The 21214-nt window shown below is 36.5% G+C and overlaps 1 protein-coding gene across 3 annotated transcripts in view; it reads right to left on the bottom strand.

The window, feature by feature from the left end:
* The window catches only part of HELZ (helicase with zinc finger), a 135043-nt gene that overhangs the window by 9431 nt on the left and 104398 nt on the right, over positions 1–21214 (bottom strand). For all 3 annotated transcript variants that reach the window (XM_060763080.2, XM_060763081.2, XM_060763082.2), the window contains 5 exons: positions 17969–18176; positions 13929–14005; positions 9765–10335; positions 7146–7380; positions 4400–4910 (listed from right to left, as the gene is read on the bottom strand). In XM_060763080.2, coding sequence (XP_060619063.2) covers positions 4400–4910; positions 7146–7380; positions 9765–10335; positions 13929–14005; positions 17969–18176 — 1602 coding nt within the window. The remainder of the gene's footprint in view (positions 1–4399; positions 4911–7145; positions 7381–9764; positions 10336–13928; positions 14006–17968; positions 18177–21214) is intronic.

The following is a 21214-nucleotide window of genomic DNA, read 5'->3' as shown; positions in this document are numbered from 1 at the left end:
TACAGCCCATGATCAAATTAAATCTGTTATTTTGTTTAGCAAACATTACCACCGCAATGTTTTAATACTACTACGACTTTGTTCTAAAAATCAAAGACAAAAAAGAAAGCGAATAGAATATGGATAAATAGCAAAGTTGAATTCAAAACCTGTCATGATCTGAGCAAACATTAGCAACACATTTGGGAACAGGGCATGTACCCTGCAATATGGAAACTGTTTATCTAATGCCATACTGAATCCACATGAGGGATATATCCAGCTCCAATGCACAATATCCTATTCTGTCTTGACTCTGTTACATCCACAATGAACTCAAAATGTTCTTGAAAGCCACACAGTTCACACCCCTGAAGTCAACTTGGAATCAAAGAGATTTCGGGCATGTTCATGAGATCAATGTACCGGGGAACCTCTCAGAATACATGCAAATATATGTATATATGTATATATATGTATTATCCACATATCCATAGCAATAGTCTTTCTTGTTTTCCTTTCAATCTTACCACTCACCTGCACTCCCACTGAATCGCTCCCTCACTCCACTTTTACCTCTGTAACCCCATTATGTGTGTTGGGAGAATTAAATGCCTCCTTGCTCAGTTTAGGCCATGTCTTTAAGTTTCCTCAGACACTCAAATAAGGAGAGAGGATGGGGATGGGGTGGGTGGATGTCAATTACACTTCGTAGTACGAATTTGTTCTTTACATTGTCTTTGAATTCTACAGGGATGTTCTTCACCTTGTGCCATATGTAGGTATAATTTAGTATAATCCTTTGTCTTTGCTTTTTGGAAATTAGCAGTTCATGACGAGTGTCACACTCCATGGTTTTTGCTTCTCTATCAGATGCGTCTAATTATGTATTCTATTTGATTTCTGTATTGGCCATACAGTGACATTTACATATATAGCCACCAGTTTGGCTGCCAGAAGAACATGTTTGCAATGAATAACTGTTGGCCTCACAAAATTCTATAAGTCAATTCTTCTGCTTCATTGCTCACATCTCCTAAAATGCCAAATTCCCCTAAAATGTTGATTATGCTCTTTTTCTTTCTTTTGTGTTCCAACCACACATGCCTATCAACACGTCCTACTGTGGTGTGACTGGTTTCCTCCTGGACCCCTGCACAGAATCCTATGATTTCTTCTTCTCATGTTAAGAATGCAATTATAATGATGGGTTTCCCATGAAGTGTAATTGATATTATTTAGGCAACTTCACATTATAACCCAACTAATTTTGCTAGATTTTGCCTTCCCATGACTGTCAAATAACTTTTTGTTAGATTGTCATTTCCAGAGCAAAACAGTGATTTAAACTGTTCTATTCCTATACACTATAACTCACTCACACAAAGCATTGCTAATGCATTTTATTTCTTATTTTATGATTCCTAGCTTTCCCTGATTCATGCTTCCTGCGCTTCACATCTCTCTTCTATTTGTTGTGAAATTGCAGACTTTCCTTTCAAATATAAGCATGTCAGCATTTGAACACTGTTTCGGCTTAAGTCCACTTGCATCATCAGTCACAGCGCTGACTTCTCCTTTGCTCTTCCTTAGCAAGTTTCCACTTGCAATCTGGCACATTTTCCAGCACTACCTCTTACTTATGGATTGTGAACAACTTATGGAGGGTTCATCCTAACAACATTTTCAGAAGAGATGTACCAATGAATTAAAGTATCACTTCCATTGTTGAGGGAGTCCACAAGTGTCACACCAAATAACTCCAACCACTACTCATTAGCTTAAACCATCGACATCTTTAACTTCACATCATGTCTCCTTTCATTGTTTCTATGCACACACGCATACTGCCAGCTCTCTCTATCTTCTTTCTGCTTTATATCATTCTTTTACATTCTACTTTCTGAAGCTATCATTAAATTTTAAAAATGCAATTGTGCCCTGGTGCTGCCATTTTAGTTTAATGTTCAACCATCACTGACTAAATTACATTAGAGACATGGCTTCTGAAGAATAAAATACTATCAATTTAGCAAAAGTGATATTTCACAGCTTGAATATAATGTGCTACAAATAATGATTTTACCCATATAATACTAAAGCTTGAGGTGGCGATGGTCTATATTATATTTGAAAAATAATGTAGCAATCATTTTATAACCTCTAAAATATTGGAAATGAGGAGGTCCGTTGGGGAGTATTTTAACATTTTTTGTACTTTGAATATATATTTGTAACCATCGTCATCATGTTAAAATTAACATGTTTGCAACTCAATTGCTAACATGGCCCTCTAAAAATAAAGAACTAGTTAATTTTTCAAAAGCAGAATTTTAACATGAAACATTACATTTAAAAATTGTAGTCCAAGGTCTGTGATGTGTTTAATACATATAGTAATATTAAGTGCTCAACACCACCATGGTTTAACTTATAAAATAGCAACATCATCACTTAACAAACAGACCACTAGTAACCAATGCAGGCCTTGAGATCTGCTGGGGAGGCCCTTCACTCGGTCCCACCACCATCATAGGTGTGGTTGGTGAGGATGAGAGAGAGGGCCTTCTCGGTGGTGGCTCCCCGGATATGGAATTCCCTTCCGTAGGGAGATTAGGTTAGCCCCAAATCTCCAAATCTTTCGTTTGAGCCTAAAAACATGGCTATTTACACGGGCCTTTGATCTGAAGTAATGTACTATGGTCATGTAATGACATTGACCATTGTTATTTGGCACTTTAGTTCGTGTTTGAAAAAACCCAATGACCCACAAGTATGACTGTGTTTTAGAATTTTAATTTTTTTAAAATTGTATCAATTGACATTGTCCATTGTTTGTATTCAGTCAAATTGTGTATTGTTTTGATGATATGTAATTCTATTTTATGTGTGACACCTTGAGTGCTTTGTTAGCTGCCCCGAGTCCCTTCGGGGAGATGGTGGTGGGGCACAAATAAAGTTTTATTATTATTTATTATTAGGAATTGATAGTATATATTATATTTTCCTGTATCATTTTAGGTGGTTGATGAATCACTTCAAATAGTTCAGTGAGAAATTAAATGGCTATGTTCTTTTACATTCAAGAGCTAGTAAACTCAAAAATATATTAATTTTATATTTCATACTGAAAAAATATAGATGTACAGCATATAAGCAAAGCCTAATTTCAGTGTGTTGATCTTGTATCAAGAATCTATTATAAACCACTGAGTCTAGTTTTCAAGAAAGCAAAATAAAACCAGGGATATAGGGGCTTTGGGGTGCTGACAAGAAACAAACAAGAAAACATAAAAACAAAGATTTGCTGAATGCATTTTCCTGTGTCTGTCACAGCAATTTTCCAATTCCCAACTGTGTTTCTGAAAAAAGCCTGAAATTATCAGCCTTCATTGTTCTTGTTTTCTCAGTTAGCCCAGTTCAGTCTACTTTTAGGTCTCCCCCCCCCCCCCATTTATTGCTAATGACCAAATGTAAAAGCCATCATAATAATGTTGTCATTCTTGACAACGGAATAGAACTATTAGATATGGCAGAATAGTCATTGATAGAGATGCAAGCTGTGCTTCTGACCGTCATATCATTTGGCTGTAATCAGTACATTAATTAATCGTAATGTCACTGCATAGGATTCTACATGTATTCCTACATGGCAGAATGGGGTTGGTCTGAATTGCCCTTGTGGTCTCTTCCAACTCTATAATACTATAATATATTCTCTTCTATGATTCTACATATCTGAGTTTAGGAGACAATGGAGAAGCCCTGCACATACGTAATTCCTAGAGACAAAGACGTTCAGAATATACTGTCGTTCAGAATATCCTGTGGCTCTCAGTTCTCTTCTAAACAGGGACAGATAGCAACCATAAGTTAGGCTAACAACTTTGTTCTCCCTAATAGTCTCTAAGGTACTACAAGATATTCCAGATTCACATTCACAAGGAACTATCTCGATACTAAGACACTACCTAAAGAAGCATGATATTGTTTTGATTTATTTAAATTAGCTAACTGCACAAATATCACTATGAAATCAATTATAAATCATACTATAATTTTAAAGACTACAGAACAATCAACCTGCTATTTCTGACAAGCTTTTCTTCATTAAAAGTTATGTTTAAAATCAACAGTGTAAATAGCAAACAAGCTCACACCCTACTCCATACTTGTGGGGCTGTTTTTTCTGTAACTAAAAATATTAATCAATACATCAGTCGGAAATACAATTACACACATAATATCTGATACGAATCCAGCAACAGTACAACTATAACAATTAGAAAGGGTCTGGGCAAAAGCTACCTACTGTGTTAAGCAGCTTGAATTTGGTACCATAAAATGTTTAATCAATAAGCACATAACTATTAACTCAAAATCAAAACGAACATATATACAAAGGATGAAACCCACATACCTCTTCTAAGCTGTGTAACGAAGAAGCAGACACTGCTCGCGAAGTGAGGGAGTGAAATGGTTCCTGACCAACCGTGTGCTGATGGTTCTGCATTTGTATAAAAGGGTTCTGTTGTGATCTATGAGGCAATGGAGGTATACCATAATGAAAACCTTGCCCCATTAGATGACTCTGGTGTAGATTAGCGTAGGTCCATGATCCATCAGGCTGCAGATATTTCAGGGGAGGTGGGGCTATGTGTTCAGACGGCATGGTAAAGGGTGGATTATACATTTGAGGCATATGCTGCTGAAAAGCTGGGTTGTTGGATACTTCAATGTCCCTGTTCTCAGAGAAGTTAGGAAAATGGTTGCTGTGGCTTGAGTTGCATGAAGGCAAGGGGAGTGCTGGCGGGCTTCTGGCCTGCACTTGTCTGTATTGCAAAAGTCTTGACTGAGGTGGTGGCATTTCAACTAGGTCCCTGCTTTCATTTTGATCACGGTGTGACAGTTCTCGAAGCAAATCTTGGAACCTATAATAAAACATAAAACATAATGTCCAGGTGAGAAACAAAGTATACAATTTGAACCTGTTCACAAAAAAATCCTAAAATTCAAGGAATCACAGTACACACAACATGCAAGATATATTTTAAAGAATGATCCAGGGCATGTATTATGCCACCTTAATATACATCCATTATAGTTTTATAAGTCTTGAGTTCATAAATTCTCAATACTTAAGACTTTAAGAATAAGTAACAATAAAACTTTATTTATATACCGCTCCATCTCCCCGAGGGGACTTGGAGCGGTTCCCAGGTAACATCACAAAACATACAAAGTAAAAACAACATAACCATAAGATTAACAAAACAAAATATAAGCATAAAATGTCACCATAAAACACATATATTAAAAGTAATCCTGCCTGTTCAGGGCAATTTAAACATTTAAAAGGCCAGGCCAAGATTTGTGCAAGCCCAACAATTCTAGGGGGGCCGGGAATTAAGTGCAATGCTATAGCAGGCCACAATAATATTAAGTACGGATCTGTGGCTGTTCATTCCGGGGCCAGTTAGAGGAAGGAATCTGGGTAATTGGTAGGAAGAATAAGGCCGTATTCGACAATGTGTAGGGCTAAGTTAGAACTGGTCATTTACTCTATATTTGAAACCAGGGGTACCTAAACGAAGGCCTGCAGGCCAGATGCAAGGTCACTTACCCTGCCCCCACCCTAAACATAAGCCTTAGGGTTGCCCTAAATCTGAAACGACTTGAAGGCACACAGCAATAGCAACAACCTAATTAACTTGACTATCTCATGAGCCAAAGGCAGGCCCACATTTTCTATTAAAATGCTGGCAACTTTATGTTGTTTAAAACTGTTCTTCATTTTAAATATTGTATTTTTGTGTGTTTTTGCACTACAAATAAGATATGTCTAGTGTGCTTAGGAATTTGTTCATTATATTATATATATATATATATATATATATATATATATATATAAAAGAGAGAGAGAGAGAGCATATTATATATATATATATATATATATATATATATATATATAATGAACAAATTCCTAAGCACACTAGACATATCTTATTTGTAGTGCAAAAACACACAAAAATACAATAGTCTGCCCCCCCCCCCCAATAATCTGAGGGACTGTGAAGCGGCCCTCTGTTTAAAAAGTTTGAGGTCCCCTGTTTTAAACTAATTTATGATATGTTAAAAGGCAGTTATGTGCAGCTATGTTGACGAAATGATTGCCTGAAGGGAACCTAAATCATCTTAAACCTAAATCAGCAATTCACCAGTAAGTGTATGTACAGTAATGATCAATCAGAAACATAAAAGAAGCTAAGCCATTAGAAAAAGTACAATATGACATGTGTTACAGACAACCTCCATTTTCCTACAAAATCCATTGAAACACATAACAGGTTTCTGATGTAGTCTTTTCTATAAGATAAGCTTCCCCATTTTTTTCCTAAAATGGATCTGACTGATCCTCACAGCAAGCTTCAAATGGAGAATATAAACCACAAAAATATCTGTGAACTGGGCCAACTGTGCTTATAGATAAAAATCCTTTTCAGCATTGTGAAGCTGCTACTGCATGAAATCCACAAACTAAAGTTAGATGGATAGTAGAGATCTGTCTTAACACTGGGGATGATCATCAGGAAACAGTCAGTTAAATACAAAGATGAGAGTGGGATATTGCTCCCTAAGGCTTGTCTTCCATAGTCTTGTGTTTCCAGCCCAACAATGCGGACTTTTTGAGAAGGAGCTCCAGATAGGCAGCTCTCTCAGCAGCTAAAGTTTTTTCTCTCCCTTTCTCACAGATTATAGATGAAAGTATCTCGGTTTGCTCAAGAAATTACCTTCAGAAATGTTTTGTTTTGCCTTTGTTTGTTTATGTGTATGGCTCATTCATTTCATTGTTAGTTTTCTTAAAATGAACAGCATATTATAACTTAATTCCACTCCATTGTTGATACAATTGATATTGTATATGTTCAACTGTCCGGCCGATATATCTTAAACTTTTGGTGCATTTAAAATGAAATGCTATGACATAAATACAACAATGTCCATGTATCGTAACTAAAATGTCTTGTTTTTGTTTACTTTCTAAAACATAGTATGAGAAATCAGGAAGGCAAATAAGCTTAACTGACTATGACATTGCAATGACAGAGAAATGCACTCCATGTCTATCCAAATGTAACCGTTTTGAGAATTAATTCCACAATTACCTTGAATATGTTGCCTCAGATTCATCTTCTGCATTGTTGGCAAATTTCCAGTTTGCCCTAACTGGCTGCTGATGCAATCCAATTGGCTGCTGAGAAAGGTGGGATAAGTGAGGGTGGTGATGGTGAGAATAAGGAATATTGCCCTGACTGAGATAGGCGTTATGCTCATTCCATTGCTGTAGTCTTGCTTGCTGTTGCCTTAAGGTTTCCAAAGCTAAATTTCCATGAATACGATCTGTAAAACACGTTTGGGGGAAAAATTACCCAGCTTCTGTATTTAAAATGTTTATGTCAGAAAATTGTATTTCGCAATATCACACGGCACCTATGAACAAGGGTCACGTTCTTTTCCTTTTTGTGACTGTGAGGTGATACTGTCCTAAATATGTATCAGCAATTATGGGTCTGTATAATAAAAAAAGGTCTGCAAATCTAATAATAGCAATTTTAAAGGTGCCATTATTAATCAATTTGTTAACTTTTTAATATTTTAACACATCCTCATAGGACATTTCAAACCCAAACATCTTGCTTTAAAATTCTTTGTCTTTTAAACCAGGAACAAGCCAAAAGCTTTCTTCTTTTTGACATGGACCACTTGGTCCTTGTCCATAAGAAGGGTTAGCTGGTCAATGCATGATCACTTTCATGTTCATCCAGGTAGATGAACAAACATTCTTTCATTCAGTGCCTTAATCTGGAATGTTATCCACTCAAACCCTACATAATAATTTCATTCACAGTTTTGTGGTTGAAAAAAACAATGTTATTCTATAATAACCAAACACCAAGAATAAGAAAATATATATTCACATGAAATGGAAAAATTGTTTTAAGAAGCTCTTAGCTCCTCTAGTGGGCAAAAAAAGGGGGAACCAATAAAAAGGCTATAGATATTTACTCCAGCTATTTCTGTTTGGTAGAAGAGGAGGAGGAGGAGGAGGAGGAGGAGGAGGAGGAGGAGGCAGTGGAGGAGGAGAGGTTGGTGGTGGTACTCATGGAAAGTGGCTTAAATTCTGAAAGTTTGATTACAATTACTCAGATGATAATGTTGATAGGTTTAGGTCTGAAACAAAACATAACTGTTGACAACTAACATTTCCCGTTGTGCCTGGATGAAGGTAAAAACACAGTTCCTTATTGAATGAAAAATAAAAGGGAGAGGCTGAGGGTTGTGGCTTAATACGTATGACCTTAATCCATGACCTTAAAACCAAATGTCCTCATTAATAAACTGATATGAAACCACACTTGCACTTGAAATCCAACAACAAACTGTTTACTCTAATTCTCAGCAATGTTATATTCTTTCAGACTGTTCTCTCAACTTAGACAGGAAGAGTAATCATATGGAAAGACAAAATACTGGGATGAGTCGAGCACATGGATAAGAGCAAGCATAAAAGGACCATTCCAAATAAGACCAAAGTGGGGGCTAAGCAGTTGGTGGCCTTCACAGGGTTTACAATTATATCAGGGTTTCTCAATCAGGGTTTCCTGGGACTTTAGAGTGCTATAAGAGGTTGCAAAGTGTTCCACAAAAAAGCTTATTGGAAAAATATTTTTCTAAAACTGTAAATATAATAATATGCAGGGGTTCCTCAAGGCCTGAACCTTATTCCAAGGTATCCTCCAAGCTAAAAAGATTGAGAAAGGCTGGATTACACCTTCTATTACATTTGAGCTTTGACTGGGACTTCATTAATAGGACTTCATCTGGAAGGGTAAAGATTCACCAGCTCTCAGCCAATCCAAGCAGAAGGCCATCTATCCAAAATTGAAAAAGGGGAATATACACACTGTGCCTTAACAGCACAATGGACAGCAGCAGCAGCTGTTTCCCAGATCAGCAGGAGACAGCCCCTAAAGGGCAGTGGTTTGTGATTAATGCAGGTAAGATTTGCTTACGAAGTGCTTAGAGTTTAACCCTTGAATGTTTGTGTTGAAAGAAGACTGTTAGAGGTGTACGACTCCTCAAAGCAATGAGACTGTCATACACAACTGCTTGGGTGTAAAACTGTTACGAATGTGAGAAGGGACAAGATTGCAAATATGTGAAAGTCTTTACATATTGTCTATATATTTGAAAATGTGTATATACAAATCACCTGCATAATTCAGAAGACACTATGGAAAATAATGTGACTAGGGAGAACCTAAATGGGAAAGAATCTTGATTTTAAAAAATACAAATATGTTTTTCTTGTTATTAATCATGCCAAAAAGGGAGCAACCATTTCCACCCAAAAATCCTAAAAAGAAAGATTTTGATCACCCTGCAGAAGGCCATTAGATATGGATGGAGGGTCTCAAGCATTTTTAGAAGGGAAATCCAGAACACAGGAACGAACAGCACAAAGATATTCTAGTCTACTTTCCTGCAACTTCTCTCAGAGCTTTGCAAAAATCTACCCAACACAGAAAACACTTTCTGTAATTCAAAAGCATTACTGGATTCCACAAAAAAAGAGGGTTTCTTTCTTTCTTTCTTTCTTTCTTAGAATTACTTACAAATTTGATTTTGAAACTCTCCAGCTTATCAAACCTGAGGTGAGAACACTTTTCAGTCTGGGACAACTGTATTTCATTCCCATTATAAAATGTGGCACAGATACTTACCTAATGGTTCTCCTATAGGCATTCCTGGAGGATTTTCTTCAATGAAGTGGTTCATATGGGGTGCCATCATTGGGTTATGCTGTGCAATGGGCCTCAGAGGGTTACTGACATCTTGTAAAAGGGATGGAGGGTGGTGCTCGGAAACCACAGCATCTACACCAGGAGAATGAGGTCTGTGTGGAACTGGGTTTTTAAAGAATGATTGGTTGGGGCCTGTTTGATAGGCAGGGGAAAGCTGTGAAGGTTGCTGTTGTGGTTGTTGATTTAAATGGTTATGCTGCTGTACTATGTGATTTTGTTGTGGGTGCATTTGGTTTTGCTGTTCGGACAAATGGTTTTGTTGCTGACTTAAGAGGTTTTGCTGCTGTTGTACAGGGTATGGCTGTCTCGGGACTTGGGGAATTTGCGGGAAGGGACGATTAGGAACAGCGTACTGAGCATGAGGAGGGGTGAGGTGAAGATTCAGCTGCCTGGGGTTAATGTTATCTTTGCGATGAAATTTAGAATTAGGATAAGCAGCGCTGGAACGTGACTCCGGGCTTCTATTTTGGGAATTTGCTTCTAAATCAACCTGGAGGAAATTATACAAATTATGTCAGTTAAAAATAATTTAAGAACACAAAGTCAATAAAATCACCGTAAGCTATGCATTTCCCATGAAAACTGCTTCAATACTGAACCAAACATACAACAGCTAAAGGTGAAAAAAAAATCACAAGTTAAGAAAAGTTACTGTAAATTTTAGACACATTTTCTTTTGCCCAGTAGCTGTAAACTTAATTTAACTGGTCATTCTTGCTTTATCTCTGTAACCACAAATTGCCCAGGAATTAAACTCTCACCCTTTGAAAGGATGAACGACACTAAGAGTTTAAATTGATTACCACCAAATAACCTCTTCCAGTACACAAAGAGCCCTAACCTCAGTCGTTTTTCAAGATGGAGACCCCGAAACATAATGCCTAATAAGACATTCTCCATTTAAAGAGCTGTTTTTTAAAGATTTGTTACTGTCTCAAAATGTTTAGTAAAACTTTGATAACTTGATAATTTGTTAAACCGTTTGTAACTTTCTGAGTAATTGTAACATGTTGCCATTGTGAAATATACTGCTTGGAAATTGGGTCCATCATTTTGAAACACCCTATAGTTTTCAATTTGAATAGTTTTCTAGCCAAAATAACTATAAAAATGGGTTGTTGTAGGTTTTTCCGGGATATATGGCCATGTTCTGGAGGCAATTTTTCTCCTACATTGAACTATAAAAATATTTGAAGAAATTAGAAATAAGGAAGGGTGCCTCTAATACTGTAGTATTAGTGTAGTTCAACACCACTTTAATTGTTATGGCTTAATGCTATGGAATCCCAGCAGGTGTAGTTTTATAAAGTTTTAGCCTTCTCTGCCAAAGAGCGCTGATGCCTCACCAAACTACAACTCCCTGGATTCCATAGCACTGAGCCATACCTAGTTAAAGTGATGTCAAACTGCATTAATTCTACAATGTAGATGCACCTAAAAACTACTGTCAAATATTATTTTAAATCTCTATTCTTAAATTTAAACTCACACTTTCTCATCAGTGGAATTCATTTCAGCAACTACTGTTACAGCTGCTTCCCTGTGGCCATACTCTATTTTGTTATAGATACACAACTATTGTGATTGCCTTGCTTCTTGGAGGGGGTTGGACTGGATGGCCCATGAGGTCTCTTCCAACTCTATGATTCTAACTATCAAGCACACAGCTATTCACTTTCCCATCAAAACAAAGGCATTCCATATTTAATGAATATCGCTTTATTTGCAAGGCATCAGCTCCCTTGGGGTTGCTGCCCTTAGCTGGTGACTCATTCTTTGTAATTTCTGCCATCACGTTCATTTGAAAACATTCCTCCTTATGATGTGCAGGCATACTTTAATTTTTCACATCAGTGTAGGTGTTTATTTTCTATACACCCTGAAAGGTGAATGGAAACATATAAAACAAAACTGAAATCAGCAACAATACGCTATCCAGTTTTCACAGATGGCAAAAGCAAATAAGAGAATCTTGGAGCTGAAAGGAAGCTCGAGGGCCATCTAGTCCAACACTGTGCCATGCGACAAAGGCGTAACTGAAACATGCCTATCTTGCAGACTTTTCTTTAGAAAGGGACTTCAATGCTTAACATCGCAAAATGAATATATAATCTAATTTCAATTGACCAAGTGAAGCAAAACTATAGAACAAAACAAAGAACAGAGAAAAGACTAAGCGTGTCGATTCAGGAATGCCATCCTTCCATTTTTTGATCCCATTAACTGTTTCTTTCTTCTTCCCTTCATAGTCAAACAACAGTCATCAATTCAGTTCTAGCAAGTTCTAAAGACCTTTCTACTTAGACATGGTAAGGTGAAATCATGACATACCTGAAGTAAACTCTAAAGGGCACATGTCTATGAAATAATACTCCTGCCATCTATTTAAGCATATTCAAACTGATGAACTATGCTACATGATATGTATTACAGAAGATCTCCATTGACACTGACTCTTCAAGAAAATTCCTGAAAATTCCCAAATTGCTCAGGCACAGCTTTCCCTCCTGGAGGACATGCAGGAGTCCATGAACATCCTCCTGGCCCAGCAGGAGAGGAACAACATTGTAGCTACCCGACCCCGGTAGCTACAATGGGTGCCTCCGTCTGGCTCCGAAGCCAATCCGGATCATACCCCGATCCCCTCTTTCTTATGGCACCGCAATGTACAGTCTCCCTATATGAGCATCGCCCCCAATAAATGCAGTTGTGGTCGGAAAAGAAAAATCCTGAATTGACAGAGTGTCAACCTACTACTGTGGGTATAGTGGTTTCAGTGCTGGCTTACGACTCTGGGAAACCAGGGTTTTAATCCCCATTTGGCTAAAACAACCCCCTTCTGGACCAATCTTACCAAGAAAAACTCTATGCTTTAGGGTCACCACACATTGGAAATGATTTGAAAGCACCCAACAACAAATCACCACCCTGAGTCCCTTCGTTGAGATAGGCCGAGTTAGATAAAGTTTTATTATACTATTATTATTAAATCAAGGTCAGAACTACTGGGAAGTTCATGATGGGCTGAACTGTAAGAAGCGCCTATAACTGTTAAGCGCCAATATTGGCTATAGCCACATGAGCCTTGAAGTTCTCCCAGTGCTGGAGCCTAGAAGGCTGTGATTAGCACTTGCTCTTTAAATTTCTTCATAATGCATCAAGGGTCACAAAAAGAGAATGCACAAGAGTGATTCTACTTCAGGGAGTCGCAGGTATTGCAGGCAAATGAAAACTGTGGGTACAAAAGAAGCAGAAGAAAGGCAAGCATGCACGATTGTAATGTCTTACGTAGGAAACAACACTGTTGGCAACTCAGAAGAGGGCTGCTCTAAGAGCTTTGCCAAACTTGGCACTGATCAAGTGACAGTCATTCCCTGAGTCTTTGCAGGCTATGACTTGAATTCCTATAGTCTTAATTTCAACCATCTATGGCAGGGGTCCACAAACTTTTTAAACCAAGGGTCACAGTCCCTCAAACTGTTGGAGGGCCGGATTATAATTTGAAAAAAACATGAATGAATTTCTATGCACACTGCACATATCTTATTTGTAGTGCAAAAAACACTTAAATGCAATACAACAATTAAAATGAAGAACAATGTTAACAAATATAAACTGATTAGTATTTCAATGGGAAGTGTGGGCCTGCTTTTGGCTTGTGAGATGGGATTGTTGTTGTTGTGTGCTTTCAAGTTGTTTTAGACTTAGGTTGACCTTGGAGGGCCGTATCTGGCCCCCGGGCCTTAGTTTGAGGACCCCTGATCTATGGTATTTGCGTCCCTTTCTTTAGATGTGGAATCTTAGTAAAATACTTTGTGATTTGGATTGCAGTGAGTTTTCTAAGCTGTATGGCCATGTTCCAGAAGCATTCTCTCCTGACATTTCACCCACATCTATGGCAGGCTTCCTCAGAGATTGTGAGGTCTGTTGGAAATGAGGCCTAGTTTCCAAAGTGGCCAACTGCAACATTCATACTGCCTCAAACAGACAAGAGTTCTTTCTCCCACCCTGGACATTCCACAGATATATAAACCTCACTTGCCTAGCTATATAAAAAGAAAGAAATGAACAAGGAACATATACCTGTTTGGTTTCTATAGGCTTTTTCTCTGGTGTCCGGATTTTATTCATTTCAGGTCCAGTGCCAGATTCATTTTTGCCTAAATATATAAAAAGCACAAAATATATACATAGAACAAAAAGAAATATCACCTATTTTCCATGCTCATCTTAAAGGATATCCCCCATAAACACAATTATGGGTTTAACAAAGACAGTGTTTTATCTTCTGCTGATGAACATTTGTAGCATAGTCACCTTTTTAATGAAATTCTATAGCTTCTTCTGTTTAAACTAATAATCAGGAAGCAACGCCTCAATAGAGAACATTATATGAATTATAATATTGGATGGTGCAAGATTTCAGTGCCTTGGACTGATAGTAAAGTGACAATTCTCAAAATTACACATTTTCAATTGAAATTCTATAAAGAAGAGGCAGATTGTAGAAGTCAGGGGACCATTTTCTTATCATAAAATGTTTTTAAATTTCACACCCTAGAAATTAAAATAATGCAGATAACTTTAAAGAGCTACTCTTACTCATATTTTAAAATGCAAAGCACTTCTGTTTTATAAGATAATATAGGTGAGGAAGAACACTGAAACTTTTTTTTCAGAGTTGATACTTTTAAAAAGAGAAATCCAAGAAGGCCTTTAGAATCATGGGTAAATAATTAGATTATTAAAAAGTAACTAGGAATCATGGCAAAGCATGTACAAATACTTGTCATTAGCATCTGAAAATAGAACAGTCTTTTAAATTTACATGATCGCACTCAAATATGAATAGCATCCTTTTTCTTTTTAATTGCCTGCTTTGAAGGATCAAATCTTGGCTTAATAAAGCAAGATATGCAAGAATCTCTTGGATGTTATGTCATTAATTTTTCCTTTGCACAAGCAGCAACACAAGATAACAGGACAAATGTATCCATAGCTTCCTTTTACGTATGAAATGGGAAACTATGTTTAAGTGTCTTAACTGAGTCCTAGTATGAAGATATGGTTTAAAGATGGCTGTCATATTTAAGCTTGTTTAGAAGCCCTGAGACCATAGTTCAGATGTAACAAGAGGATCATTAGCTGTAGCTCCATGGCTTCTTCATTAACTGCCTAGATCCCATATTGGGAGAAAGAAGGCATTTAAAATATATATAAATAAGGTGAAAAGTGCCAATTAGACACATCTCAAGTTATTGAGCTAAAAATTTGATTATCTCAAAGCAGTCATTGACGTCAGTAGTTGTTGTTCTATAAAACTACAGATCTAAAGAGAACATTATTTAAGACAAATATGCAGTGCCAAGGCACCATGACGTGTTTTTTAGTTTTTTATATAAAACTGGTGAAAAAGAAAAATAATAATAATTAATTATATAGTAATAAATTTTCCTGGTTAATTGGGAACACTTCTCAATGGTCATGAATAATACAAAATATTATCCAAGACATGAGAACTTATTACTAGAACAGCTACATAGAAAAATAAGAAAACAAAGGCAAGGAAACAATTTCAATTGCTCATTCCAGTTATTATAAACGATGTAAACACACACACGTGGTTGGGGGGGGGGGGTTTGGAAAATTATCACATAATTTATCGTAAAAGAAAGATATATAAACAGTTACACACTACTCGGCCAATGCCATCCACTCTTGCTTTCAGTAATATATAGCAGCTCCATATTGCCTTAGCTACAAGGTATATGATATCAATGAAAGAAGGACATTACAGATTGTTTTGCTCTTGTATCACCAGAAAATGACCAATTACTGTGCCAAGTTTATTCCTCTCCAGAAAATACTGGCAAACCAGACAAAGTGGGCCCCAAGCATGCCAAACTATAAAGTCCACCTAAATTGAGTCCCCACAGGGAGAAAGATGAAGTATAATAATAATAATAATTATTATTTGAAACACAACAAGATGAGTCCACAGCAGACAAGATCACTCTGCTGGCTGTTGTATTGGATCACACGTCGGACATAATAATAATAACAATAATAACAATAATAATAATAATAATAATTGTCAGATGATTCTTATTTTACAAATTAAATCTAAGTTGTTTGAAAGTAAATTTTAAAAGAATATATATTAAAGATATTTAGCAGTTCTTTTATTGGAAAACCCTAATAGCTATACTTTTCTTCAGAGACACAGGAGTTTATGTTCAGTGAATTTCACAAGATTGCACTTATTCAGTTCCACTGTTAAAAATTTAGGAAACGGAACTCCCCTATCCAATTTGTTTCCTACTCTCTTCCACCACAGGGATTACAATGGCAGAAATTAAGGATGGCATGTCATATTTGCTTCTGGAATTATCTCAGCTTTCATGAATTTAAATAAGTTTCTTCATGCGGCTATATCCATGAACTAGTTAAGACTTCAATTAAGTTTTGAATAACAACATCGTCTGGCATTGTACTGTGACAACTCATATATCTACAATGTTGGGAAACACAGGAAGCTTCTCATATATGCACCCCGGCACTTCAAGCTCTCAACACACAGATAACTCTGCTTTTCAGGGAGTTAATGAGGCAGATTTTGGAGCTGCATAGTTTATGGGAAGTCATTCTAACAGCACAAATGGAATCAAAGCAATTTCAATTTTGATACAGTAGTCAGTCCTTCACATTAAAAAGCTGGCTTGCTCTGAAATAGATTTTATGCTAATGATATTATGGAGCTCTATGCGCATTGTTTCATAAGGATCCATCAGATTTGTTTTCCAATTTAAGCCAAAGCCTACTTATTGAAAGGCAATGGAGCTACCAATATCAGTGCAGTAAGTACAATTTGTCGTTTTTATTTAAAAATTGTTGCTTTATGTAACAATGAAGCTATTATGGGGTGCACATGGCCCAAAGGACAGCTATATGTGCAAAGGCCATTCTTTTCTCTTCCAGTATTAGGGAATATCCTGCATGCCCAGGATCCTATGACCCAGATGACGTATTCTCCAATTCAAAATCAGAAAGTCAAACAAACTATGCAGGCATAACCCTTACTTTTTTCTTGCATCTATGCAGATATCAGGTGCTGTAGGTTATATTTCAGAGGAAGGAACTGGCAAAATCATCTCTTGAGTTTTCCTTGCCTAAGAAAACCCTATTATGGGATCACCATCAGTCCACAGGTAACTTGAAGGCACATACCCATATTTCTGAGAAAAGGATGCTTTGAACTTCAACCTTGGGTGGTTGGTAATCACTGGGTCTTGTCTACCAGAGGTAATTTTTCTCTCTTTTTATTTATTATTATTTATTTAAAACATTTATACCTTGTCCTTCTCATGGAGGGACTCAGAACGGCTTCCAAACAGGCAACAATTGATGCCAAACATAAAATAAAACACATAATAAATACATCCAAAAATTAAAATGATTCTAAAAATACATTAAGAACCCATTCGCCAGATTAAAATCACCAGAATTAAAATTGTCATCCAAAGCGGTCCAAGTCCGGTCCAATATATCTTGTCTTTTCCAGAAAACAAACTATTATTTCACCTTTCCATGTTATCAGCGGGAAAGGGATCTAGCTAACTTGTGGATGCATTATTTTTTCCTTAAAATAATCCACATCATCTTAGTATTTATTTATTCTTTTGTCTATACAAGGAGTATCGCAGTTTCTGGACAAACAGTAGTCGCTTCCTGCTGAGCATATCAATCTTTTTTTAACTCAGAGAAACGACAGGAAGACGTATTTACATGTCCATGTTTTTGTCTGACAGCTCTATAAAACTTCCATCCAAAACATTGCTTCTTTCAATAATGAAGCAAAACATAATATACTATTGCTCTACTCTGTATGCCAGTGGAGGACATAGAGAATAACCTCATCTTCTCAATAAAGAATATGCCAGCGACAGAACAAAGAGAGCTGGGAGATTAAGAAAGGGTGTCTAAATTATTGCAACCAAGAAGCATGGAACATGACATGTTCCAGCTAGCTTTCTCATAATACAGTGTACTGATTTTCAATAGACAAAACAAATAAATTAAATTTCTGAGCCATGCCAGGAATATGTAGAGATATAACCACTCACTGGTACGATTTTGTTCAAGTTGTTCTTTGTCTGAATTCTGCAGCTGCTGCTGTCCTATACTGACTGGTGAATGATGTCCAAGACCATAGGGTATAGGAGATCCACGTCCATGGGCTTGTAACAAATTCACATTATATGCCATGGCTGCTTGATGAGTAATGATTCGAGGATCAACAGCAAACCTACTTTGATAGCCTGTCCATGGGACCTATGTAACAAAAAATATGAACAATGTTTACAGTTTGGTAAGTATGCACATTTTTAAAAAATACAGTGCCAGTGAAAACAGAATCGACAGTATTCTGCAAGGCCACAAAACAACTGTAAAAAACAAGGAGGCGTGAGGATACTTTCAGAAACAAAGAATATTAGTATACAAAAGGGTTTCAAAGTTAGAAATTCACTAATGAACTGAGCAAAATTCATCATCCCTCAGCCTAGAATACTTTACTGGGTTGTTGTGAGATTAATAAGGTACAAATGATAAAACTCTTCATATACCAGTATGAGCATTTTCAAAACTATTTCAAAATGTTTAAGAACAGGGATATAAATAGCATTATGACTGTGGGAATCCACTTGTCTATAAAAAGGCTAGAAATCATTAGTGCAAGAAGATGAATCAAAAACAGGCAGGAGGGCAGGTAAAGACACAACTTGGTTTCAGGTTTCACCATGTTGCTTTCTGAGAAGACAACTTAATATATTTCAAAAATGAATGGAGGTTGTTTCTACTACAGAAACCAAAGAACAGCATGTGTGTTACTAGAAAAATATAAAGCACAATAGTAAAAGGAGGGTAAAAGGAACAGATGTTTCAATACATCTTTTCATCATTTTAGTGTCTCAATTCCATGACACTCCACTGAATTTACAAAGAAACATGACAGAAAAGTATGCGGATTAATGAATCTACTCACACTCCAGGATTAGGGCCTAAGGTTAAATATTTAAGGAAAGCCATAACATTAAATAATGAGAAATTACACTAAACATCATCATAGGCAGTCAACTTTTTATGGTTAGACACATCCTTACATTACTATGATAAAGATAACTTTTTAGTAATTGCAATGCTTCTGTAGCATAGAATATTTATCTCTTAAGGGAAACAATTTATCTCTTGAATGTCACAAAGACAAAAATTGCTACACTTGAAATATTCTGATGTTTCTTATACAATAAAAAACATATAGCCTACATGTCTTTACTATACAGGTAGAAAAGAGAAGGAAAGAACATGGAAATGTTCCAATTAATTAAAAAGTTCATATTAGAAAAAATATTTTTTTTTTCTTTTCCCATAAGTAATGATTATTTGTGTCAAACTATTAAATTGTCGCATGGAAGTGTGGCATATCATCATTGTTAGCCATGTAAAAAAATTATGAACTCGTTTAAAAAAACAACACTAAATCAATTGTTTTTTTTAAAAATCAGTAAATGCAGGACAAGTCTTAGACCTCTGTCCCATTGAACAAATGCCACTTAAATGCCTATATCCCTACCAACTCCACTTATCCTAACACAATCAAGGATATCCTTGCTGGCACTTTTCTTTCTATTGATCCTTCTCTGCGGGTAAATAGAATTTTTTTTTGCACTGCTAGCCCCACCTTTTATTCTATCCTAGTACCCCTTCCCTCTACACCCAGGACAGACAACATGTGGCCCATAAGGAGGTCTCCCAGACCCCACAGTCATGAAACAGCATTAAAATGTAATGCTTTAAAGTAAATCAGTGCATACATGGTTTTATCTTTTTAAATCTGTTACCTTGTTTCAACTTGTTACATTATGTTTTAGCCTGTCTTATTCTTTAATCCTTTTAAATTTGAAATTGTTTTAAATAGTCCATGCTGTTTGACTTGCATGGCACCTTGCAATCCCACAATATAGGTTAGAGATTTATGAGCAATGACAACCTGGAAGATAGTGCCCTACACTAAACAATATTTCAGGTTGCTTTAAAAATAATTACAATTAGTTTTAATTATAGCTCATGTTGTTGTTGTCCCACTACTTAGTTGTACTTTAGTAAAAAAAAAATATAGGAGGGTTTCTAGAAGAGAGATATTGCTTGTGTTTTTGTTTTTTTACTTTTTTTAATGGGATTAGCAAATGGGAATTTAATAATTGTAGTATTTAGTTCTATTTTAATATTTATATTTTGCTGGTTTTTAAATTGTATTTTTTTAATGTTGTGAGCTGATTTGAGTCTAAGGGAAAAGTGGGATAGAAATAAATAGAAGAAAGAGAAGAAGGAAGAGGAGCAGCGGCATAAGTAACAACAGCATATCTCCCATGAACAAGTATTCAACTTAAGTTCCAAATGTTTGAATAAAGGTTTATATGCCTTGTAATAAAAAGGTATCAGAGTCTATCCTCTCTTAGCAAGAAGTTTCAGAGTCTGTGATCCATCCAAAAAATTAGAGAACAATAGGGTTGGAAAGAATTCAAGAAGAGTCATAAAGGCATAAAATCCACAGCAGGAGTATGCCTAATAGTGGGCCATTCAATCTTTGGGTTTCTTTTTTGTGTCAGGAGTGACTTGAGAAACTGCAAGTTGCTTCTGGAGTGAGAGAATTGGCTGTCTGCAAAGACGTTGCCCAGGGGACGCCTGGATGTTTTACCATCTTGTGGGAGGCTTCTCTCATGTCCCTGCATGTGAAGCTGGAGCTGACAGGCAGAAGCTCATCACGCTCTCTGGATTCGAACTGCCGATCTTTTGGTCAGCAGTCCTGCCGGCACAAGGGTTTAACCCATTGCACCATTGGGAGCTCCAGCTCTTAAATCTTTGGTTAAGACACTCCAACTAGAGAAAATTCTTCCATTTTCCAAGGAAGTCCCTTCTATTATATACACATTCAGCATGTCTTAAAGGCTGAGAGCAATAGGGAAACCCCCCAAACAATCTTAAAACCAAATCGGGTTCATAAGATAAAAAAACAATGAAAGGGATCTAAAGTTTTAGGGCTTTTATAGAGACAAATGAATCACTCATGAATCTGTTTTAACAAAGGATTCACATGGTCCCTGTACATGGCCTCACTCAAAACTCCAGATGCATCATTTTGGACAAGTTGAAGTGTTACAACTACCCTCAGCCAAAATGATAGGAAACACTTTTTACCAATGATTTCTTTTCAATGTTTTTTTTAGTTTAAATAAACTACCTAAAACAATCATTATGTTGTTTTCAAAACAGCCCCTTTACACCAATTTAAACATTTCAGACTAATCTGG

This window comes from Anolis sagrei, chromosome 2 (assembly GCF_037176765.1).
Source record: "Anolis sagrei isolate rAnoSag1 chromosome 2, rAnoSag1.mat, whole genome shotgun sequence".
Taxonomy (NCBI): domain Eukaryota; kingdom Metazoa; phylum Chordata; class Lepidosauria; order Squamata; family Dactyloidae; genus Anolis; species Anolis sagrei.
The sequence above is the reverse complement of the archived record's forward strand: the minus strand, read 5'-3'. Positions and strand labels throughout refer to the sequence as shown.